Below are 26,120 nucleotides of genomic sequence, written 5' to 3'. Positions count from 1 at the left end.
GGCACCACAACAATGACAGTGACATTAAATGACCGCTCAGTAGTGGTCTGCATATTGGGTAGCTGATTTTTATGAGAATGGATTTCAGAAGTTGGTCAGTTGAGAAGTGCCTTAAAGTTGGTGGAAATTACACTGAAAGGCACCTTAATACACGTAGGTTTTCAAGAAATAATAAAACTGTTAAAAATGCACTTGGGTGTGCTTAATATGTGGAAACAGTACTTGTTTAAAGACAATGTGTCACACATTGGTACAGAGATCGAGGCTCCTCTTGTCCACTCCACTTGCTGCTATCTCTCCTACACAACTCTGCCACACACTTCCAGTTCCTATATCCTATCAGTTTATCGTAATGTTAATGCCTCACACTGCTTACACTATGTACTTTGTACCACTGTTACTTTCGCCCAGCTACCCACCAGACAAAAGGACCGACATGTAATTGCTGACTCACCACAGCCCTCAAAAGACAGCATCAGTAAACTGAGGTCACGGGGCAAAACCTGGGAATGTCTCTGATATTTTTGTCTGACTGAAAGATGAGGAACTGCTCAATTACACTTTTGAGAGCTTCACAAAATTTTGTTTTTCTGCCATTTGTATCGGTCCAAAATTTGGGATTGGTTGAACCTACTGACATTGCATGTCAACTCAAGCTACAATGTAATGTAGTCGACACCAACAATATTTATTTTGCTTCTATATTATTTCTTGGAAATTGGGCCATGGTGACAGACTGGTCTGTTATGTAGTCTGTGATCTAGGTTAGCACAGAAGGTAACAGTTCAGTTCTATATTAGCAAAGACAATACAGGTGAATAAAAAATCTTAACTTGTATGCATTTATAGTGCAGCTTGACCCATAGGATGAATTGAAAGGTGACAGTTTAGTTCTGTGCCAGCAGAGCAAATGAGAAAATATAGTTCCTGACACAGTGCACGACCAATTTCAATTAGTGGTTTATTTCCACCACTTTGGTGATGTCGGAGGTTGATGCTGATAAGTTGCATCAATAGGCCCAATATTTCCAAAGTACCACTATTACTTGCATGCAGTCCAAACTTTTCTCTCATTTCATTAACAATGGTGCTATTTTTACAAAGTGCAATGGAACCTCACTTATATGGCCCTCATTAATCTGAAAATCCAGTTTGTCAATTCTTTTTCCCAGTACTGTACTGCATCTGATGTTGTGGAAGTAATAGTGGCAACAAATGGTGACTACAATTATTAAATCTAGAGTCAGCCAACAGTCGTACACAACTCCTTGTACGGTATCAACTAACAAGTTAACATCTAGTTGTACAGTACAGCAGTGCCCGTGTTTATTGTGAATGTAAAATAACGTTTGTGGGGGGAAAATGATGCTCTGGGCAGGATAAATAAAGGATAATTGTTAAAAAAACACTGCTGCCAAATTTGGTGTAGTAGCTTCAACAGTGTCAGACTGGAAGAATTACCAATGATAAAACACAAAGAGGGAGAGGGAGATTCCAATTACGGGACCAATTTTGCACGAAAAATGTTTCCAATTGTGATCCTAAATTCATAGTCAGCCCAGGTTGTATACAAAAGTAGGAAGATTGACATTAGTTGTCAGTGACTGATAAAAACCGATTATCTTAGGCAGTAGCTGCTGAAAGTTTTCAAAAGGATTTGAAGATTTTGTGCCAAGTGCAACAAAAATTTTAAATGAAAAAGGTCTTCATCTCAATGTCACAATATTGACTGACAATTTTCTGTCAGATCCAGATGTAGAAGAATTGGTCAATGGCAGGATCCAAGTAAAATTACTATTGCGCAATGTAACGGCACTCTCATAATCTATTGACCGAATAGTTATGGAAAATAAAGCTGCCGAATAAGCTCGTTGATGAAAATGGTGTGATAACACTATTGAAATTTATAAATTTCCCAGACATCATTTATATGACTGCCTCTGCGCAGGATCACATTGCTGAATAAACAATCGAAGCCTCAGAAAAATCTTTGTCCAGCTCTTTGTGAGTCCACTAACTCTGTTTGCACATTGATTGCTGAAACTTGTGATAATGTCAACACATCAGAGTTCACTTAAGCATTTGCCAACATTTCAGGAAGTTCAGACTTAAGTGTTGATCATGTAAATGACTGGCTGCAAAATGGCAGTGACCCTGGCTGTGGTACGATTTCTGCCGATGAAACTGTCATCTTTGGTTCATCTGCTGACAGTGATGATAGTGATTATGGATTAGTCCACAAAGCTGGGACTTCATTTCATGCCATTATGACACATACAGAGGCAACAACCTATCCGTACAACATAATGATTTATTTGGACTGCCAGGCAGAAACAATTCATATCTAACTAATGATGGAGAAATGCCTACATGATCACCCTGAACACACAAAAATAACTTTCTTCTCAATATACGGTCAAATTTGTGTGAAAATAATATATAATTCGTGTTTTTATGTGAAAATGAATATAACATATCTGCTAATGGTATGTAACTTGTATCAGTCTAATGTTCTTCTGAACTACCTGTATTTTCAAAAATCTGCGTGTCCAGATAATCAAGGCTCCACTGTATGCATGAAGGGGAAGATTTGTACTATATGAGAAAATTGATACTTAGAACTAAAGAAGAAAAGACAAGTTACACTTTTTCATATTATTGGGAGAGTCAGAACTACTATGAGTTATGCAGAAAAACACAGAAGCTTGCACAAATAATTTACTCGTCATTTCAAGAGATATGTTACTTCCTTTTTGACATAATGTGTAATTTTTAAAGCTGAAATGTAAACCAGGAGAAAGAATAAATGTCTTACATAAGCTAAAGAGAAAAATGTATATTTGTGTACAATTTGCTATTCGTGTAAATGTGAATACTATTTTTATGTTTCTAAGTCTGTAAGCTTGAGATATCAGCAAAAGTGAGCAATGCCATGAATATTTACCGATGGCCTTTGAGGCACTCATCTTCAGAGCTGGTTTTTGTATTCAGTCAGCATTTGTCACCTGTGGATTTAGTCTTCTTATATCTTTCGAGATAAATGACTGAGAGTTCAATTCACAGTAATATATTCTACATTATAAAGTATAAAATCAGCATGGGAGTTATTGTAAGCACATTTACAGCTAGTTGTTTTTTTTTTCCTGTGCCACACACATAACGAAATAGATTGCTGTGAATTCAGTTCCTAGTTACATCCAATTTTGTTGAACATATGCTATGGAATGCTTCTTATAATGAAGAATGAACATTGCAGACAATATTGTTTGATAAATCATCTAGAAAATGTTAGTTGCTAAAATAATATAAATTATTTCATCTGAGAAGTGCACCTGTAGTATGATTACTGAAAATTTGGAACACGACAAAGAGATTACTGCACACATTTTAATGTAACAGGAATATTATTTATTCATTTTTGGTTGGCATTTGCAGTTACAGGGATTTTAGGCCTACAAGACTGACTTCATGGAGGTGGCATAGTTCCATGCAAGATGAAGTCCTGGCCGAATGTGTGAGGCACTGCTGGGATGAAGTTACTAAAGAGCACAGAAGATTCAGAATTTGGAGGAGAAAAGAGCACAGAAGATTCAGAATTTGGAGGAGATGTTATAGATACTGTTTCTACAATCTCAAAGACAACTGTAGTAGCTGCTGGTAGGCTGGGTAACATAATGTCAAGTGGATGATACATCTAGTATGGATGCAGCATGCAGAGTAGACTGTTTGCCAGTGCTTGAAGAAGCATTACATGAAAGTCATAAAACTGACTTTGATACTGTAGTGGTTGCAAATGTGGCTTTATATGCACTGTTTTAAGTTAGCTGTGGATGCCAGTCCTTTGGGAAATGTCATCCTCCTAGGGTGAATGTGTAGTATCAGAAGCTGACAGTAATAATTTCCCCGCAGATCTTTTCAAACTGTCCCAGCACACATTTTGTGCTCCTGGTATATTGGTACGAATATTTACCCACAAAAAATTCAAAGAGGACTTAAAAATACGTAATCAATTTAGTAGCTTTATTGACTACTATCCCCAAAGAGCACATGCCGATATGTATAAAACATTTTGTCATTTAAATGGGGGGGGGGGGGGGGGGGGGGAAAGACTGGCTCTGATCTGCATTCTTTTTTAAATAGTCGTATTACAGCAACAGACCCCAGTCATGACGTTATATTGACACTGAACTTCATCTCAAATTACTGTCAATCCAGTTTCTGCAAAAGTTTTCACTGTCCTAACATTTACCTCTGGAAATAACATTCTTTTTCCTTTGCTATTATTTCCAAAGACGTAGTGTGTGGTTTCTGAGCTTATAGCACAATACACATTGACTCCTGCAATAAGTTGCCAGCATCAGACTTTCACAACCTTGTAGCATTATGATTACCAGTGAGTAGAGGATATACTGGACACAGTTTGAAGTCAACTGGATATGTTTCTCCTGTACTCGTGCTTCAACGATGATCCAACACTATTTGGCCTTGAAGTTGCAGTCCTTTTCATTTCATTCCTAAACAAAAACAACAAAAAAGCATTGAGGAAAATATGGGGAGAAAAGATACTATAGTAGATGCCACCACCACAACCACACCCATCATTTCTCACAAATTAGTGCACTACTATAGAACAACCACATCATTTATTGAAATGGAAGACAGTCACCAGGCAGGTTTTATTTCCAAAACACGCAACAGGACACGTATTATGATATCGATGAAGATGACAAAGATTTATTTGAGCTGTGATTAAATTAAGCTTTTATTTTTGATTGCTGTAACAAAGTTTTGTAATGAAAACTTCCTGGCATTAAAACTGTGTGCCTGACCGAGACTCGAACTCGGGACCTTTGCCTTTCGCAGGCAAGTGCTCTACCATCTGCGCTACCGAAACACGACTCACGCCCGGTACTCACAGCCTTACTTCTGCCAGGCTGTGAGTACTGGGCGTGTGTCGTGCTTCGGTAGATCAGATGGTAGAGCACTTGCCTGCAAAAGGCAAAGGTCCCGAGTTCGAGTCTCGGTCAGGCACACAGTTTTAATCTGCCAGGAAGTTACATATCAGCACACACTCCGCTGCAGAGTGAAAATCTCATTCTGGAAAGTTTTGTAGTGTTAGAAAGAGCAAACTATACCAATTCTGAATCACAATTTCAGACTGAGACATCAACTGCTATAATGATGACCATTAAAACATCATGCAAATTTCAAATTATGTTAGTAAAATCCTACCCCAAATCTGACAGGTCTGTGTGTAACCTAGCTTAGGTCGTTCAGAATGAAACTACAGGAAAAATGGCCAGGTTTTAATGTTATACTCTGTGACAAGAGATCCTTAGCCTACATGAGCAACTTTCTGGGACAAATAACACTGGGCAACCACCAATAATGACACACAGAAAGAAAATAAAGAGAAGCTGATGAGTTGCATGCAAAGGAAAGGAGAATACAAGAAAAGCACAACAGAAAGGACATACAGAAGGATATACAGAGGGTGGTAAATTACAAACTGTCATCTTGTCTGACAGGTTTGTGTTGTACTTTGTGAAAACTTCACCTTTTTCTTTTCCAAAAGGAATCAGTAGCGAGGTTTCCTTCAATATGTTCACACAGCCATTCTACTTCTGATAGCATTACAAAATCGTCATCTTAATCTCTGTCTTCACAATGCTCATCCAACGTAATGCACAACCCACTAGCTTGTGAGGCAGAGAGGTGAGCCGGACCGGATGGAATTCCTGCAGCAGGTTCACGACAGTGGGCCAGTAATTGGGCTGGCCCAAGTATGATTTTTAGGCAGTTTTCTGAGCCCATTTAGGAAAATACTGGTATGTCTCTCCAATTCCACCTCAGAGAATGCAATTCACAAAGAGTTAAAATACAATGACACGCTTAACACAGTATAAATGTTTCACCAAAAGATGGCGCAACTCCATTCTCTGTCAGAGGTTAGTGTCAGAAAGGGCATCTGGTTGCAAAGTTAAAACAATAAAATAAAATATGCCTTAGCCTGAAAAACTGGGCCACATATGAAGGGTATACAACCTAGTGAAAAGAGAAACAGAATATTTCTTCACATGGCACCAACCTGGATAACAGTTTTACTTCTTCCTCTACTACTATAACTACCACTGCTCCATCACCTGGACCACAGTTTTTCTTCTTCCTCTACTGACTATCACTGCTCCATCTCCTGCAATTTCGTAGTTTAAAAACAATAAGCCCCCCCCCCCCCCTCTCTCTCTCTCTCTCTCTCTCTCTCTCTCTCACACACACACACACACACACACAAATGCACAACTCGCACACATAGCCACTGTTGTATCAATGTGCTGTGGCTCCACTAATGGGGCTACAGGTAGAGTGTGTGTGTGTGTGTGTGTGTGTGTGTGTGTGTGTGTGTGTGTGTGTGTGTGTGTGTTCCCCACCTGAAGGCCTCCTTTATCTGTTGTTTCATAGTTCCTTTAAATAATTATTAATTTGTTTATGTCTCAAATTGCAGTACAAGGTCAATCACAGTACTGATAAAATGCCCAGAAGTGTTTATTTAGGGTTCTTCAGCAAACTGCTGTTTAACTGACAATCTGACATTTCACCAACATTTGTCTAAGAATTATCCTCCACTGCCATGGAGGACTAAAGTCGAGCTTACAGGCTGAGGTTATGTGTAGTTGTGGTGGCAGACATTACAGGGATGTGCCTTCCCACTCCCTCACCAGCAACTGTTGTCCTCTGTAAAACAGAAATCCGACATCTGCTCAGTCAGAGGCTTTGCCCTTTCTCATTCGCGGAGTTATAATGCTCTTAGATCATGACAACTTCTCTGATCAAATAGGTACAGGAACATCTTTATCACAGGTGAACTGATTTCTACAAATTTTATACATTTTTCTGTATAACTTGATGTGACAAATATTTGTGATGAACAAAGGAGTGGGCATCCCACAATCGTCACTGATGAAACGTTGAGAAAGATTGAACAAACAATCAGCAGCAATAGTCAACTGACTTCAGACGAGATGAATACATTTCCAGAAATCGGCAGAACTCTTCTGTTCGAAATCATTACTGGACTACTCGACTTTTGAAAACGGTGTGGGACGTGGGCACCAAAATAATACACAGATCGACACAAAGTCCACAGAACTGCAACTTTCCAGTATTTCTCATGTGCTTCGAACTGGAAGGTGAAGAATGCCTCGACTCTATTTCAAATGGCAATAAGATGTGGGTAGCCCGTTGCATTCTTAGAAAGGAAGACAATTGATGCAATAGCAACATCTCTTCTCGCCATCACCGAAACATCCTACACAGAAATTGTTTCTAGAGTCTACATCTAACAATAATGTACAACTCAATTAATTCCACATAGGTGCTCCTTCATAATGGTATTTACAGAACATGATTGGGGACTGAATTGGAGGGAGATGATGACGATGACAAAAATTAGGTACAGATTTCACATTAAATTTGACGATTCTACCTCACAGGGAAAGATCGACATCTGCCAACACCCTCCACAAGCCACTACATGGTGCATGGTACTTTGTACTACTACTAGCTATTTCCTTTACTATTCCACTCACAAATGAAGTTAGGCAAAAACACATACACCTCTGCATGTGCCCTAATTTGTCGTATCTTATCTTATCTTCATGGTACTCATGTGAAATGTTTGTTGGTGGCAGTATAGTAGTTCTGCAGTCAGCTGAAGGGACACTGTCTTACCTCCAAGAAATCCCATTTCAGTTCACAAAGTATCTCCATAACCCTTCCATACCGATCGAACCTACTGGTAACAAATACAGCAGCACATATCTGAATAAGATGGCTTCTGAACTGGGGTTTCCAAAAAACTCAAGCAATACTCGAGACTGTCTTCTTCATAGATGAGCTGCACTTCCTAAAACTCTTCAACTATTGTCCTTATGTGCTCATTCCATTTCATATCACTATGCAGTGTCACACCACGATATTTAACTGATATGACTATGCCAAGCAGCATGTTATTAATACTGTATACAAACACTACAGGATTATTTTATCAACTCGCCTGCATTAACTTACATTTTTCTACATTTGGAGCAAGCTACCACTGGTCAAACCGACTAGAAATTCCGACCAAGACACCTTCTATCTTCCTACAGTCGTTCAGTGATGACACCTTCCCTTACATCACAGCATCATTAGCAAACAGCACTCTTGCAATACCCCAGTCTCTGATGAGCATTTGTCATTGGAGATAACATTCTGTGTTCTACTACTTAAGGAGTCTTTTGAGCCATACAAATATCTGGGAACCTAAACTATACATTCAGACCTTCGTTAACAGTCCACTGTGGGGCACCGTCTCAAATGCCCAGTAGCAAAATTAAACCACTGAGAAAAGGGAAATAGTGCTGCTACAGCCTTCCGAACATTACAGCTTCCTCTGTCTGCAGAAAATCACCACGACACTGATGGCTTGATCTCTCTCAATGACAGTGTTAAAACCAAAGACTGCTTTTTCACACTTTATCTATCACTTGCATCTTATTCCTCTCCATAAAATAAAGAACAATGGCCTTCAATCACAACTGTGATTTTATTTCAAAGCAAAATATGTTTTTAGTCCTGGGATCTCATCTCCATGTACTTTGAAAGTCTACAAAGATGATCCCCTGTTTTTCAACTATTGAGATCAGCATAGAATTTAAACGTTTCAACTACTGAAACTAAGGTAATGGTAACCAAGCAGCTACAAAGTCTATATTAACAGCAAAACATTGGAGCAAGCATAATTACCAGTATCTCAGCTGCAAAGTAACATGCAAAGAAGACAAGAACAGAAAAATCAGAACAAACAGCTATCAAAGAATATGTGGGTCAACTGCAAAAATATCTGAAGGGGAAATGTTGAAAGTGCTGGAAAGATGTAAGTAAGAAGTGCGGGTTTCCACACTTTGGTACAGAGAAAGAAAGGTCTTTGGCAATTGGAAACAGCAGTAATGAAGTTACTCATATTGTGGCGGCACACCCGTGCAATCCACCATTGCAGCGTTTGTATCCGGCACCAGTGGCAGCTGGGCAAAGCGAGCGTGTTGCCATCGCCCGGAGCCAGTGACCCAGCCGGCAAATACGAATATGTTGGACCGCTTCTAGCGGGTACTCTTCCACTTGCCTCTCCTCCATCGTATGTGTTCTAGTAAAGACTTGAGGCTGTTTTGTCTCACAGGGAAACTGGTGGATCTGAACAACCTCTGTCATATGCACCAAAGATGTTGACAGCACTTCAACATATATAAAAAAGGAAGTGTAGGTAACTATTTACGCAGTCCACATTTCACGTTTCTGTTTCCAAATTGGTGAGCGTGTGCAGCAGGCACTGTTAGAACAAAGTGCATAGAGAAAACCACATGGTAACATCCAGTGCTCCTCAGGTGTCCCATTTTGTGTCGGAAAGTCAGTCTGACCGGCTGCCCACTAAGGAGTAAAGCCCGCTCTGCACTGGGGCATAACTCACACGAAAATACTAGCACGGCATTCTGTCTGCTAGCCTGGAACTGATTCAGTGATTGAGAAGCTTGTCTGCGAGTGCAAACAGTGCTGTACCTCAGGCAGTCCCCCCCTCCCTCGAACTTTTTCTCTGTGGCCCATACACTATCAGCCACAGTCACGTTGATTTTCTGGATCCTTTCTGCCATTCCAGGTGGTTAGTAATGACGGATCAGCAGTCAAAGTACCCATATGTGATGCGTACCACTTCAGGAGTCACTAATAAGCAGGCCTCAAAGTAGATTTTTGCTATCAAAGGACTGCCACAGATGATCATCTCTGATAATGACTGACAGTTTGCCTCGGTGCTGTTTTGCAATTTCTACATCTGGAACGGTTTTAGTCACCTTATGCCCACGCTATTTCACTCCCCAAATCGATGGGTGAGGCGGAATGTATGGTGCGTACTTTTAAGATGCGCCATTCACGATATCCGGTGGGGGATCACTCTGGGTGCGCACCTTCAGTCGGCAACCAGTATGGGCACTGGCTACAGTTTGGTAAATGCATGGCAGATGAATGTTTACTGTGGTCACTGGCGGGTTGACACTCTCCTGCTATCAGCAGCAACTACGCTCTCGGTGGGGCACAACCTCTACAGCCGCAACTAATGCTGTCGGAGAACCCTCCTGCAAATGTCGCCCACTCCCAGGGACCAGACACTGCAGAGGCTCCTTCCCTGGATGTGCCACTGGGCATCGGCAACATCGAGGTGGAGCCGTTGCCTGATCTGGACCCTCAACCAGTGTCTGATGGCAGCTGCCTGGATGCTGCCCGTTCGTCGGAGTACTAGCCGGACATTACCCTGCTGTCACTGTCTCTTTGGTGGAAATGTGTTTATTTTGCTGGAGAAAAGTATTATCAAAACTAGACATGATTGTCTTATTTGGGAGTTCACTTATGACAGTGAACCATGTGTTCTGTGCGGACAAATTACTCTGTAACTACAACATATGATCTGAAGATGGGCAGCTAGCCCGAAACCAGTAATTGATTGAAAATAAAGAATAGCGATCGAAGACTGAAATGCCATATATTAGAAAAGTATTATCTAAATTCCTCTTTTTTGTGCAAAAACAATTTAATAAAATAACACACATATACGAATCCTGGCAAGATGGGCACCACTTTCACCAAAAATATCTGCTTGTACCAACTGTGGCCCAGATCATAATATATTGTAGTTTGAGAGTAAGGTACCTAATGGCAAAGAAGAAAGCGTCACCTTGGATTTCTCAAAGAAAAGAAGAGGCAAGAGGAAGTGTGTGTGTGTGGAGGGGGGGGGGGGGGGGGGGCGGCTGGCAATCAAACTTTACAGACTAGTAAGCAACCAGTAGAACCACATGTATACAAACATCCAGTGACACATATAATGGAAACAGATCATAATATAATACAAGAAAAAGATGTAATGAGAAGGTAGAGGTGATAAAGAGGCTTTGCAAAATACCATAAATTTTTATAGACAGTTGCAATTGTTTCATCATATTGTTATTCTTTTATTTGCAAGTATATGCAGCCTAACTTTCATATACTTATTTTGATAAACTTCAATTATAATTTTCTTGCTTCTAATAATTTTAAACTTTCTTGCACTTTGCAAATTTATAAAATATCTCAGTTTTCCAATAAATATTCTTGAAATATACAATCTACTATTTAATAATAGTTAGACAAACAACTGATGGATAACTAGATTTTTCTCACTGAGCAAAGACAATTGTTGAGTGCTGTTAAAGAACAAATTTACTCCACATGCAGAGAGTGAGGAAGTAAGCAGACTTACGGTGTCACATCCTCAAACCAGTTTAGCGTGAAGTCAACAGAAAACAAGTTTTTGTTATTCTGAGTACCCAACAACACTAGTAAGTGAGGCAGTGCAAATAGAATAGGTATAGTGAGAACTCACCCCTGCCCCAAATGTCTGGACAGCTGATGTGGCGACATCAGCGACTGCCTGGCAGTATTTGTTCCGCACGGTGGCAGCAACATCCTGCATGTCAAAGAAGATACACTTACAACAGCAAAACTGAGATGTGTGTATGTGTCAAAAGAAAGCTGACCTGAAAAAACTGTAAAATTATGAAGAGGCAGGTTAGATGGCCACCACATAGTACTTTTAGGGAGTGAAATCCTAAATACCACCGATATACACTCAAGAAAGTACAGTACATTCGAGATACATGGTGTCTTCTCCATGAGCAACACACTGCGATTTTGCTGTTACCCTCTTGCCCGATCTTCCAATCATGTGAGGACTATAATTAATTTTCACAGCTTCAGCAGTTGCTCGTTGCTTTGAAAGAATCATCATTTTGTAGCTCTCCAAGTTCGTCGGGTAAAGTATGCCACAGTGTTCACAGTTGGAGCTTAGATCAGTTCCGATTCATTTAGGAGGACTTGTGTAGTTTTTCATGAACGATTCTAGACATCAATGTTCCTGCAAAAAGCAGTGTTCAGAACCAGTTAAAAAATGGCGGCCCAGTGGCAATGTCTTTTATTCTAAACGTTCCTACACACCTACATCTGCACAGATACTCCGCAAGCCACCCTAAAGCACATGGTGGGGAGTACCCTGTACAACTCCTTTTCTTCTCCCCTCCTGTTCCACTCGCAAATAGAGCGAGTGAAAAAGGACTGTCTGTATGCCTCTGTATGAGCCCTAATTTCCTGTACCCTGTCTTTGTGGTCCTTACGCACTATGTATGTTGGCGACAGTAGAATTGTTTGACAGTTAGCTTCAAATGCCAGTTCTCTCAATTTTCTCAATAGTGTTTCACGGAAAGAACGTCGCCTTCCCTCCACGGATTCCCATCAGAGTTCCTGAAGCATCTCCGTAACACGTGTTGTTCGAATCTACCGATAACAACTCCAGCAGCCTGCCTCTCAACTGCTTCAGTGTCTTCCTTCAATCAGATCTGGTACACATCCAAAAGACTCGAGCAGTACTCAAGAATAGATACCACTGTGTCCTATATGAGGCCTTTTTTCCGACGGTGGTTTGAAAAGTTCTCGGAATCACCATGAGAGGTCAGCACTAATGCAACGTGTTGTTCACATTATATTCATTGGACCACCTACAAACACGCGCCACATCAGTGCTCTTGGAAGAGAGCTGTGGCGGTGATGTAGCTCTGTTGTTCCCATGTAGTAATTTGAAAAAAAGAGATTCGAGCAGTGATTAAGTACTTCACAAAGAAAGGTATGAAAGCAAAAGACATTCATGCCAATTTCCAGAATACACCGGGTGATGATGATCCATGCAGTGGTTGGCCAAGATGTGTCACTGCTCCAGAAATCATTGCAAAAGTGTGCAAAATTGTCAAGGAGGATCGCCAATTGAAAGTGTGTAAGAAATTGCTCATGTTTGCCAGATGTCATCTGAAAGGATATATCACAGTTTACTGAAGATATTTGCAAGATGGATTGCCGCGACTCTACATGCTGCATCAAAAACACACGAGAATGAACATATCAGAACAATGTTTGGCCTGTTTTAGAAGAAATAGACAAGATTTTTTGTGCCAGTTTGTGACCACAGATAAAACTTGGATGCACTACTATACCCCAGAGACAAAACAAAGGTCAAAGCAGTGGAAACATGCCGACTCTTCGCCACCAAAGAAAACAAAGACAATTATTTCGGCGGGAAAGGTCATGGCATCAGTGTTCTGGGGTACGAAGGGGATTCTGTTTGTAGATTATCTCCACACTGGGCACACGATTACTGGAGAATACTATGCTAACCTCATAGACACATTGCAACAAAAGGTATGTGAAAAAAAGGCCAGGTTTAGCAAGGAAGTAAGTCATCTTCCATCAAGACAATGCGCGCTCACACATGTGCCATCGCTATGGCAAAATCTCATAAACTAAGGTAAGAATTGTTGCCACACCCACCTTATTCACCTGATATGACTCCATTAGACTTCCATCTCTTCCCAAAACTGAAAATTTTTCTTGGTGGACGAAGAGTCACTTCAAATGAAGAACTGATAGCCAGAGTTGACAACTATGTTGCAGGCCTGGAGGAAACTCATTTTTGAGATAGGATCAAGGCACTGGAATGTCGATGGACCAAGCGTATTAATCTACAAGGAGAATACATTGAAAAATTAAAAAAAGTTTCAGTGATGTAAGTGCTTTTTTCTATTCTGTTCTGAGAACTTTTCAAATAACCCTCTTATCTTGCTACTCATCCACATTAACTTACATTTTTCCACATTTACAAGGCTAGCTGCCATTCATCACATTAGCTGGAAATTTTGTTTAAGTCGTCTCGTATCTTCCTACAGTCACTCAACTTCGACACCTTACCTATAGGCCAACAGTTCAGAAGCAGCTGCAAATATGAAGCAAAAATTACTGCTACCCCAAAATATTTGTCGAGCAGGATTCACAACAGGCTGATGTCACATACACATCTCAACTTTCTGACTTGAGACCTTACAACTGAAATCTTGCAGTGTTTCGCATGTTTAGGTACTTCCTCTGGCTAGTACACAAAGGAGATTTAAGTACTGTGAATCATAGCTTGAAAAGACTGTGGGTGGAAAATCTGACACAACACTATATTTTATGAACAAGCTCGGTTCCACATTTCTGGCCCGACGAATAGCCAGACTACTGGTCCACCGAAAACCTTCGAAACTGTGCATCAAATTCCTTTGCGTGATGAAGTAATTCGAGTTCAGTGTGTAGTTTCTGGCAATCAAATTATCTGCACAACAGTTTTCCAAACCACTGCCAACACGGAGAAATGGTACTCTCAGTTAAGAGATCTTGAAAAGCAGTACTGATTTCTCTAGCAAAATGGAGCTACGTGCCACACGGCTCGTCAATTGTTTTTTCGTATTTGTGAAGCCTGCGCAGAAGAAAATACACTAAGCAAAGTTTTGTGTATGCTTGACATATCTTCTTGTGCTTTTTATCTAAGGGGACACTTAAAAGTAAAAGTGCTTGAAAACAAACCTAAAATGACAGACCAACTGAGGGAAAACATACCAGAATGGTGAACATATCAGTAATACAGTTCTGCGTGAAGAGGGTTCAATTTTGATTTCAAGAACACAAAAATGCATAAAGGTGCTATATGCCTATTTCCCCATGCACCCACTTTCTACCAGTTGCTCTGATTGCACCACCAGTAAATCAAAGGCAGTGGCAGTGTAACATCTGAAATCACATGCGTACGTACTCCCAGAAGCAATTTTTACCCTGCAAAATGGGTCTACTGTTTTGTGTCTATCTGACAGATTAAAGCTGTGTGCCAAACTGGGACTCGAACCCGGAGGCAATAGACGAGGTACTGGCGGTTCCGAAAGGTTCCGAGTTTGGGTCCTGGTTCTGGCCCACTGTTTTAATCTGTCATGACATTTTCACACGTGTTCCCCCCCAACCAGTGGCCAGTGAACTTGGTAATGCTTCACATTCACACATACAAAATTTCTCCTCTCCCTACATTTCCGCCCAACTCCTTCCAACTCAGCCCCCCCCCCCCCCCCCCATGCATCACCTCCTCCTCCTCGTTCTCTCTGCCCATCCCATCCTCCCGCTCTCTATGTCCATTTCCTCTCACCCTCTCTCTGACCTTGAGCCTCATTTCTTGTTGTTGCAAACGAAACTGCAATTGGTAGCTGAATTCACTTAAAAAGAATGGGAGCACCTGCTACTGCCCTGCCATATAGCACGTTTGGATCCTCACACCCAATACTATTTTCTCTGGAACAAATCAACGTCTTCTCTCACACTCCTGGCTTAAGCCTCCATTAACAAATGCCCCCTCCATCACCCTCAATTGGTAAAATTTCACTATTTATTCCATGATTTACAACATCTTATTAGATATGTATCTTAATATTTTCCCTCTTTTCAGTTTTCCCATCTCCTTATCTGCTTTCCTTCTAATTCTTATTTGCACTACTTATTCCACTTCTCAATCCCTTTTTTTTCACTCACTTTAGTTGCAAAGTGCTCAAACCTGACTTCCCAATCTTCCTGACGATGTGGGGGCATCTACGTCTCCCCTCATCCTAACAACAAGTGGTTCCCCCTCAAACTGGGATCCAAACGACTCCTCACTCCTTTTCGATTTTCCCTGATCTGTCTTCCTTTCCCCGGTGACAGAGGGACAGACAATTCTAAAATCTAGCTAAGTTTGTCAGAACTATTTGGAAGTATGCCTCCTGAAGATGTGCACGTCTTATCCTATGCGACTGATGAGAACAACGAAGTGTACCGAAAACCAGACATCGGGGTCCTCACCTTGGCCTGCACGCCCCGGGTACAGAGTTCAGGGGCCGTCTGGCAGCACTCGTTCTCCACAGTGCCACGCACACACTGGGTACCCACACTCGTCACGGGCTGGACGTCCGTCTGCACAGACGTCTCGGGCATCTGTCGTGACGCCGTGGCACCGACGGCAGGTGCCGGCTTCACTATTTGGCGAATGAGAGTATCGCAGATGAACAAGTTACTCCTCGTATCCTGTGAAATAGAATTCGGATCACACACTACTCAATAAAAATAATAATAATTAGTGTTATAGAGTGCACCAATCAGTCGTCCTTTTTAGATTTTATTATGCAAATCCAGATTTCGGTTAGCAGCTAGCTGTTCTCAATGTGCTATTTTTTATTCTCAATGCTGTTGTTCGGGTGTCAGTCACAGTTCCGTCAAAGAACTGTGACTGACACCCAAACAACAGCATTGAGAATAAAAAATAGCACATTGAGAATGGCTAACTACTACCTGAAATCTGGATTTGCATAATAAAATCTAAAAAGGATGACTGATTGCTGCACTCTATAATTTATGTCACATACAGTCTCTGAGTGCATCCACTTTCCGAATGGAAGGTTAACCTGATGAATAATTAGTGTGTGAGAGACACCAGGGGAGGGGGATTAAAGACGGCTATCGACATAACAAAATCACATCGACAGACGTGTTTGATACTGCACAGATTCTACGATACTGAGGAATAAGCTTGAAATCTTACTAGCTGTAGGATCTTCACTTGCTCTGTTACAACTCCGAGAGAAAACAAGTGCTAACTGTTTTGGTTTTGTTATTTTGTTTTAAACTGCAATTACTTAGTAAATTCCAAAATTAATGCACAGATCATGTTTCCCAAACCTTTATTATTCAGAAAACTCACTGTGTTTTGCTAATAACTGCTGGTGAATTTTTAAGTTACTGAAGCGACAGTAATTTAAAATTTTAACAGCATCATGTGCGTCAAAAATTTTGACAGCTCTACAAACGTTTTGCTATATCAATGATCTATGCTGCTTTTAGGTACAAAGTTTCCTGGTCACAGAAACAGGTTTAATTTTACTTAATACACAATAATTTGCAAGTTGTTATAGTTTAAAAATTTCATAGTTTCTATAAAAATTTAAAACTAAATTACGCTAAAATTATCTTATCTGCTTACTTATATTTACACATGAATCTGGATTATTAAGAGGTAGAAGGAGATGTGTGTTGTTATAATACAATATGTTTGTGTCTAAAATGTTTGCATATATTGTGTGGAACAAGCCTGTTCAAATAATTTTTGAATGACTGATATAATTCTGCTTCAACTTGGACTGTACACAGCACCACAAAACAAGGTTGGAGTGTGACAAAAGTACTACTCAAAGACAGGCAACTGTTCAGTTGATGCGAATTTTTGATACGGTATTGTCAGGAGTCTAACTGATACCAACACACGGTGTTCTGGCCTGTGCTACTTGCACATATGATAATTACTTTATTTTCTGACAGAGTCAATATTACCAACAAAATCTTAAGGATCTTCACGTATCATGCTGTTTAATTGAGGGTATGATATTGGTGAACTGGACCACCTTCTACTTACTGCATGATTTTTATTAATTAGAAAACAGTTAAGTCTCCGACAAGTCCCAACCCCTTGTCCAAGTCGTGGGAAATGGGCAACGGCATGAAGCAGGGGATTGCCAGTAGGAGTTAGGTACAGTGGGGACTGTGTGTATCCCGGGACCACTATGGTAGCTGTGAAGGTTCTGCAGGAACCCTGAAAAGTGACCTCTAATGCGGCTCTGTTGAAGCTACGACAGGCCAAGCAAGCCAGTAGTGGATTAAGATTTCTACTTTCAAAAACAGAATAGGCCTTGATGACAAACTGGCTATAAACAAGGACTAAGATTTGGAACATTAAATATACAAACATTGACTGGAAAGGTGGAGGAGATGGTAGACATGATGGAAAGAAGTAAGTTAAGACCTATTGGGGTTAGCTGAAATGAGATGGAAATGAAAAGGAAGAACAGAACTGAGGAAAGGCTACCGACTATAGTGGAGTGGAAATGAGGATGGTAGGACAAATGGACTGCGAATTGTAATGAAGACAAAGTGAAGAGAATAAGTGATAGGATGATCAAGATAAAATATCACTCAAGGGGACGACCATAGAGGCAAAACAAGCATATGCGCTGTAGGTGGGCTGCACTTCTGAGGAGAAGCAAGATTTTGAAGAGGAAATGGAGAAGCAACTGGGAAGGAAAAACGCGATAATAATGGGGGGTTTAAATGTGCATGTTGGGAGAGAAAGACAAGGCTGCGAAAGTGTGCTTGGACCAGAGGGTTGGGGCTGCCGAAATGCGAAAGGTGAAAGACTATTGGAGTTCTGTCAAAGGAATGGCTTGTCGGGAACTCTTGGTTCAGGAAACGAGAGAGCTAAAAGATTAACTGGTACAGTTAAGACTTAAAGAGAAAGTCAATAGTTGACTACTTCCTGTACAATAGTGAGATGAATAGGAACATCTCCGACATTACAGTAATACCATCAGAGGCCTTGGATAGCGACCACTATTTGCCGGTAATAAACCTGAGAGAGACTAAGGATAATAAAGGGACAGAAAACCAGGAAAGATGTACAAGGGTAGGGAAGTTGAAGGAGGAAGAAAGCAGACTACAGTACCTACAAGTAGTAAAGGAAAGCATCCCAAAGGAAGAACCAAAAACGGCAGAAGAGGAATGGGGTAGATTCAAGGGAACATTAGTAAGTGCGGTGGAAGCAATATCTGGTGCAATAATAAAACAAAGGATATAGTACAGAAGAAGAATAGAGCCTCTAAGGTGTGATTCCAGAAGAGAACGGTAGAGACAACAGAAGAGTATCAAGCAAGAAAGAAAGAAGAAAAAAGAGTGGTGGCAGAGGAGAGAAGGAAGTGGATGGAATAGTGGACCAGAATGATGGAGGAGGATAGTAAAGGTTCCAAAAAGGGATGATAAAAAGTAAGAGGAAGAACAGTACGGCAGATTACGCCCAAACGGTGATCAAAAGTGGTCAAGATGTAGAGAATAAGTAGGAACTCAAGAATATGTGGAAGGAGTATTTTGAAGATCTTCTGAACCTGAATGGAGACCTGGATGAGGAGGAACAAGTTGAGGAGGAAAAAGGCGAGGAACAGCAAATAGAAAAAGACCTTACACTGGGAGCAGGGGAAGAGGCATTGGGTAAGATGAATGGAGGGAAGTCACGAGGTCCGGAGGAGCTAAGTGTAGAGATGATGAGAGCACCTGGAGATGTGGGGATACAATGGCTATATCGAGTAATGAATATTGTGTGGAGACAGAAGATGATCCCAGAAGACTGGAAGAAGGGAATAATTGTCCCAATCTTTAAGAAGGGAAATAGAAAAGTGTGCAAGAACTATCGGGGGATAACACTTATGAGTCACTGCGCAAAGATTTTTGAGAAATTTTTGGAAGCACGAATTCAGGCAAAATTAGAAGGAGGGATGAGAGAAGAGCAGCATGGCTTCAGAACAGGAAGGTCGCTTGTGGATCTAATTTCTGCTGGAAGACAACTGAGGGAACAGCATTATGAATATGGAATATATCTACTTATGACTTTCCTGGACATTGAAAAAGCATATGATAGTGTACATAGAAGCAAAGTGTGGAAAGCCCTGGAAACAGATGAGTAGCAAAACAAATAATAAGGGAAATTTACCGTGGAAGTACGAGCTGTGTGAAAGTGGGAGGAGAGAGATCAGCTTGGATTGAACAGAAGAATGGCTTGGGGCAGGCAAGTGCACTTTCACCATTACACTTCATTGTAGTGATGGATGCTATAATGAATATAATAGCACTAGTAATTGGTGAAGGAAAGATGAAATCTATGGTGTTTGCAGATGATCTGATGATTTGGGGGAATAAAGAGGAGGAAGTACTAGAGCAGTTGGACGTATGGCAACAAACAGTACAAGAATGGGACGAAATGTAGTATAAGTGAGAGTGAGATGATTACCACAACAAAAATGAAGGAGAGAGGAACAATTGGAATAACAATTGGTGGGGAGCGATTGAGGAGAGTGGAGAGTTTCAAGTACCTAGGAAGCCTGATACAGGAAGGTGTACAAAACTACAGAGAAATACACAAGTGGGGGGATAAAAGCAGAAGCATTTTGTAAGAGTCTCAGAGGCCTGATATGGAGCACGGATGTACTACAAATCAGTAAAAAGGTTATATACCAGTCATACTATGTCCCAATCCTGACATATGCATCCAAAACCTGGGTTATGAAAGAAAGAGAGAAAAGCAGAATACAAGCTAGTGAGATGAAATTCTTGAGGAAAGGTACTGGAGTGACAAAGGTATACAGGTTAAGAAATGAGAGGATCAGAGAGTTAATGAAGGTGGAACCATTACAGGAGGAGATAGAGAAATCAAGGCTGAGATGGTACGAGCACGTTAAGTGAATGGAGGAGAAGAGGATATCCGGGAGGATATACGAGGTGAAACTGGAAGGAAAGAGACCAAGAGGAAGACCAAGAGACAGAGGACTGAAAGGAGTGGAGGAATGCATCCAGAAGAAAAGAGAAGACTGGACCGACGTGAAGACAAAGAGAGAGTGGCAAGACAGCAGAAGAACATCTACACCTACGTGATTACTCTGCTACTCACAATAAAGTGCCTGGCAGAGGATTCAATAAACCACCTTCAAGCTGTCTCTCTACCGTTCCACTCTTGAACAGCATGCGGCAAAAACGAGCAGTTAATTTTTTCTGTGCGGCCCCCGATTTCTCTGATTTTATCATGATGATAATTTCTCCTTATGTGGGTGGGTGCCAACAATGTTTTCACAATAGGAGAGGAAAACTGGTGATTGAAATTTCATGAGAAGATCCTGTTGCAATGAAAAACGCCTTTGTTTTAATGATTGCCACTCCAATTCACGTATCATGTCTGTGGCACTATCTCCCCTGTTTCACGATAATACAACACGAGCTGCCCTTCTTTCTACTTTTCCAATGTCATCCGTCAGTCCCACCTGATGCGGATCCCACACCGCACAGCAATACTCCAGAACAGGGTGCACAAGTGTGGTGTAAGCAGTCACTTTAGTAGACCTGTTGCACCTTCTAAGTGTTCTGCCAATGTATCGCAGTCTTTGGTTTGCTCTACCCACAATACTATCTATGTGATTGTTCCAATTCAGGTGATTTGTAATTGTAATCCCTGAGTATTTAGTTGAATTTACAGCCTTCCGATTTGTGTGACTTATTGCGTAATCGAAATTTAGCTGATTTCTTTTAGAACTCATGTGAATAACTTCACACTTTTCCTTATTCAGGGTCAATTGCCTCTTATCGCACCATACAGATATCTTATCTAAATCGTTTTGATCATCTGATGACTTTACGAGACGGTAAATGACAGCATCATCAGCAAAAAATTTAAGACAGCTACTCAGATTGCCTCCTATGTCATTAATATAGATCAGGAACAATAGAGGGCCTATAACACTTCCTTGGGGAACACCAGATATTACTTCTGTTTTACTCGATGACTTTCCGTCTATTACCATGAACTGTGATCTTTCTGACATGAAATCACGAATCCAGTCGCACAACTGAGGCATTACTCCATAGGCACGCAGTCTGATTATAAGACGCTTGAGAGGAATGGTGTCAAAAGCCTTCTGGAAATCTAAAAATATGGAATCAATTTGACATCCCCTGTCGACAGCACTTATTACGTCATGAGTATAAAGAACTAGTTGTGTTTCACAAGAATGATATTTTCTGAAACCGTGCTATGTGTCAATAAATCGTTTTCTTCAAGGTACTTTATAATGTTCGAAAACAGTATATGTTTCAAAACCCTACTGCAAATAGACGTTAGTGATATAGGCCTGTAATTCAGCAGATTACTCCTTCTTCCCTTTTTGGGTTTTGGTGTGAGCAATTTTCCAGTCTTTAGGTATGGATCTTTCTGTGAGCGAGTGGCTAAATATGGAGCTTTTTCATCAGCATACTCTGAGAGGAACCTGACTAGTATACAATCTCGACTGAAGGCTTTGCCTTTATTAAGTGATTTAAGCTGCATCGTTCCACCGAGGATATCTACTTCTATGTTTCTCATCTTGGTAGTTGTTCTTGATTGGAATTCAGGAATATTTGCTTCGTCTTCTTTGGTGAAGGAGTTTCGGAAAACCGTGTTTAATAACTCTGCTTTAGTGGCATTGTCATTAGTAACTTCTCAGTTATTATCACACAATGAAGATATTGATTGTGCCTTACCACTGGTGTGCTTTATGTATGACCAGAATCTCTTTCGGTTTCCTGCCAGATTTCGAGACAGAATCTCGTTGTGGAAATTATTAAAAGCATCTTGCATTGAAGTACGCGCCATATTTCAAACTTCTGTAAAACTTTGCCAATCCTGATCCATTTTGTGCACCATGGGGGATCAGTACTCACCACTTATTAATTTAAGTGGTGTATATCTCTCAACTGCTGTTGATACTATCTCTTTGAAAACGTTCCACAACTTTTCTACACTTACCTGATCAGATCGGAAGGAGTGAAGACTGTCTCTTAAAAAGGCGTTACAAGCATTTTTATCAGCTTTTCTCAATAGATATACTTTGCGTTTCTTTTTGATGGTGTTATGGTATTCAGCCTAGCAGCAACTGTCTTGTGATCACTAATCCCCATTTTCCTCACAATACACACTATTTGTCCAGGATTATTTGTTGCTAAAAGGTCAAGTATGCTTTCACAACCATTTATGCTTCGAGTGGGCTCATGAACTAATTGTTCAAAACAATTTTCTGAGGAAGCATTCAGTACAATTTTTGAACGACGTTTTATGCCTGCTGTCGGCTTTAAATGTATAATTTTTCCAGCATATTGAGGGTAGATTAAAGTCATTACTTATTTGAAATGAGACTCAAGTTTTCTTTGAACTGTTCAACAACTATATCTTCTGAGTCGAAGGGTCGGTAAAACGATCCAATCAATAGTTTAGTTCGATTGTCAAGTATAACGTCTACCCATACGATTTCACACGAAGTATCTAATTCAATTTTGCTACAAGGCAAACTACTTCTGACAACAATAAATACTCCACCACCAACTGTATTTAATCTATTTTTTCTGAACACTGTTAAATTGTTTGAAAAAAAATTCGGCTGAACGTATTTCCGACTTTAGCCAGCTTTCTGTACCTACAACTATTTGAGATTCAGTGCTTTCTATTAGGGCTTGAGGCTCTGGTTCTTTTCCAACACAGCTACGACAATTTACAACTACAATACCAATTGTTTCTACAACCTGCCCACTTTTAAACTGACGTCCCGTCCCCTCTGTGGTTCCCTGAGACCCTCTAACCTAAAAAAAATCACCCAGTCCGTTCCACACAGCCCCCGCTACCCGTGTAGCCGCCTCCTGTGTGTGGTGGACACCTGACCTATTAAGTGGAACCAGGAAACCCTCCACCCGATGGTGCAAGTCAAGGAATCTGCAGCCTAAACAGTCACAGAACTGCCTGAGCCTCTGTTTCAGATCCTTCACTCGGCTCTGCACCAAAGGACCACAGTCGGTTCTATCGATGATGCTGCAGATGGTGAGCTCAGCCTTAATCTCGGAAGCAAGACTGGCAGTCTTTAACATTTCCGCTAGCCGCCCGAAACCAGACAGAATCTGCTCTGATCCAAAGTGACACATGTCATTGGTACTGACATGAGCCACCATCTGCAGGTGGCTGCACCCTGTACTCTTCATGGCATCTGGAAGCACTCTTTCGACATCCAGAATGACCCCCCCCCCCCCCCCCCCCATAGAATGCACATGAAGTGCACACTGGCTTCCTTTCCCTCCTTGGCAGTCATGGCTTCCTTCCCCTCCTTGGCAGCCACGTTCCTAAGAGGTGCAATTACGCACCTAACATTGGAGCTCCCAACTAACAACTCCATCCGGCTCAGATACATCGTCAACCACAGATAACACTCGAAACCTGTTTGTCAAACGAACTGGGGAGGCCCCACAATTGTCCCCTCAGAAAGTTTTTCGCTGCCTGCCAGACTTTGGAATGATCTCCCACTTGACCATGGGTGAGGGGTCAACCTCAGTGCAGGCAGTACCTGGGTGGTCACGGCAGTGGACTGATCGGAGGTCACGTGGGACATGCTCAACGTCCCTTGCATCCCCGCATTCGATCCCCCACAGTGACGCCCTTTGGCAGCAGCCTCAAGCTGTGTGACGGAAGCCAAAGCAGCCTGGATCTGTGAGCGAAGGGTTGCCAACTCAGCTCGCATCTGTACACAACAATCTTTTAAGCAGCCACTCCTGTTTGAAGCTCCTAAAAATATGCAACAAGCGAATGGTGTACGCGTCTTATTAGTAGCAGTAACAAGCGGTACGCTCTTACTGACGGTCTACCGACACCGAGCTGTTCTAACCAACCAAACAGAAGCCTGTACGATACAAAAGGAGAAGTCTGGACCAAGGTGAAGATGGCGAGAGAGGGGCAAGGCAGAAGACGATGGAGAGGCTTACGTTCCAAACAGACCCAGCCAGTAGCTGGAAACTGTCCAAGATGACGATGATGATGATGATGATGAACACAGGTAAGTAACTCATCGAGTGTTTTTCAAGAAATTATTTACAGCTAGTATTTCATCTATGTTAACCAGTCTCTGAAAAATTCTGGATCTACTCTACGTTACCATCTGCTGCCCAGTGTCAGGGAAAAGCTGAAGAAAAATTATCAAATGCTCAAATGCTATACTAAAGCTTTACAACCACTGCTCACTGAATGCTGCCAGGTGGCACTGCAGGCAAGTGACTCAGTAAGGGAGCATATTAAAAGAGCACAGACTAACGGGCAATCATTATAGTGACGATAAGGGCCACAAATGGAGAAAATCACCGATTTTGTGAAAGGGCAGTTTGTTAAGGACCAGTATCCGGGTATGATTATCTCGGAGACAAAGCCAATCGGCTGTTTGTCTGCTACTATTGTAAGTACCTACAGAAAGTGGCCAAAGGATAACTAAACTCCAGGTATGCAACAGTTGTCGTCAGACGTTCGCATCCCATCACACAGTGTGGAGATCTGCGGCCGATCTGACAACAGAATACAATGCCGGTGCACACACGAGTGATTTGGAGCATTCAATTCTGCACAATTGTCGAACGCGGGCTCCACGGCAGACGAATCCTACACGTTCCCATTTCGATCCGACGACACTGTTAATTACAGCCGCAGCTGGTGCCGCACAATCGAGACCGAACTGTGGATCGATAGAGACTCGTCATCTGGTCAGACAAATTGCAGCTCTCGTTACACAGAGCTGACGAATGTCTCCAGATATGCCACCGTCCAGGTGAAGTGCTGCTCGAAATATGTACCGAGTTACAATTTAGGCCAGCCAGGACAACAGTGTGCTAAGGAGAAGGGAGGGAGAGCATTCACCTGGACTTCGAAGTAACCGAAGGCACCACGAAGCTGAGGCCGCACGAACATTACTGCCGAGCAGCCACATCCCTTCATGCTCGACGGCTCCTCTGGCAGTGATGGCACCTTCTGGAAGGCCGATGGTGTGTGCCACGAGACCAGACACTCGCTACAGAAGTTTGAGAAGCAAAACAGAGAACTCACACCGTGATGTCTCTGCCACCAAATTTGTCTAATCTGACCCTGACAGAACACATCTGGGTCCAGCTTGCGTGCACAAACCACCATCCTGTTATTTACAGGCATTGTGTAACATGGGTAGATATCTGGGGCCACCTTGTTAAGTCTGTTCCATGTACAACTGCTGCTATATGACAGAAGTAGGAGGTCACAATGTTTTGGCTCTTTAAAGTACAGTCAAGGAGATAGTAGCGACATGTGTACGACTATTGGCGGCAGCAAGGCCGTCACTATTGAAGGGTGACAGTTTTTTAGTTCACGTGTGATTCTGGAGGTAGTCAGAATAGGAGAGCACTTAAAATCTGAAATGTATAATGATGTTGAAGGGGAAATGTAATTTTACAAACATTTTACCACAAAGGTTCGATGTGTTTAAAGATTGAAGAAACCAACAGGTAGCCTGTCACCGTACATGTCTGCAGCACATAAAGACGAGTGAGAGGGATCCTGAAGTTTTTTCACTTCTGGTAAAGGGTATCCATTTTAAGTCAGTACCGTATGACCGAATAGCATTCTCCACGTAAGAGACAGTCTCACTGAGCAATATATCTAAAAATTTGTATGTTATTGATATCTGCATGTGCAGTACAGAAGTTTCAGTTGTAGCTCAGTGGGTAAGTGTAAC

General features: G+C 41.5%; 1 protein-coding gene across 1 annotated transcript in view; it reads right to left on the bottom strand.

Moving 5' to 3' along the window:
- Nucleotides 1-4,092: 4,092 nt before the first annotated feature.
- LOC126291843 (uncharacterized) overlaps nt 4,093-26,120 on the bottom strand; it is a 29,143-nt gene continuing 7,115 nt past the window's right edge. The window contains exons 3-5 of the mRNA XM_049985557.1: nt 15,799-16,020; nt 11,444-11,527; nt 4,093-4,514 (exon numbers count right to left, since the gene is read on the bottom strand). Of these exons, the coding sequence (XP_049841514.1) occupies nt 4,509-4,514; nt 11,444-11,527; nt 15,799-16,020 (312 nt within the window). The 3' untranslated portion in view covers nt 4,093-4,508. The remainder of the gene's footprint in view (nt 4,515-11,443; nt 11,528-15,798; nt 16,021-26,120) is intronic.

Source organism: Schistocerca gregaria, chromosome 9, assembly GCF_023897955.1.
Source record: "Schistocerca gregaria isolate iqSchGreg1 chromosome 9, iqSchGreg1.2, whole genome shotgun sequence".
NCBI lineage: Eukaryota > Metazoa > Arthropoda > Insecta > Orthoptera > Acrididae > Schistocerca > Schistocerca gregaria.
Note: the sequence above shows the minus strand (reverse complement) of the source record. Positions and strands in the feature narration are given on the sequence as shown.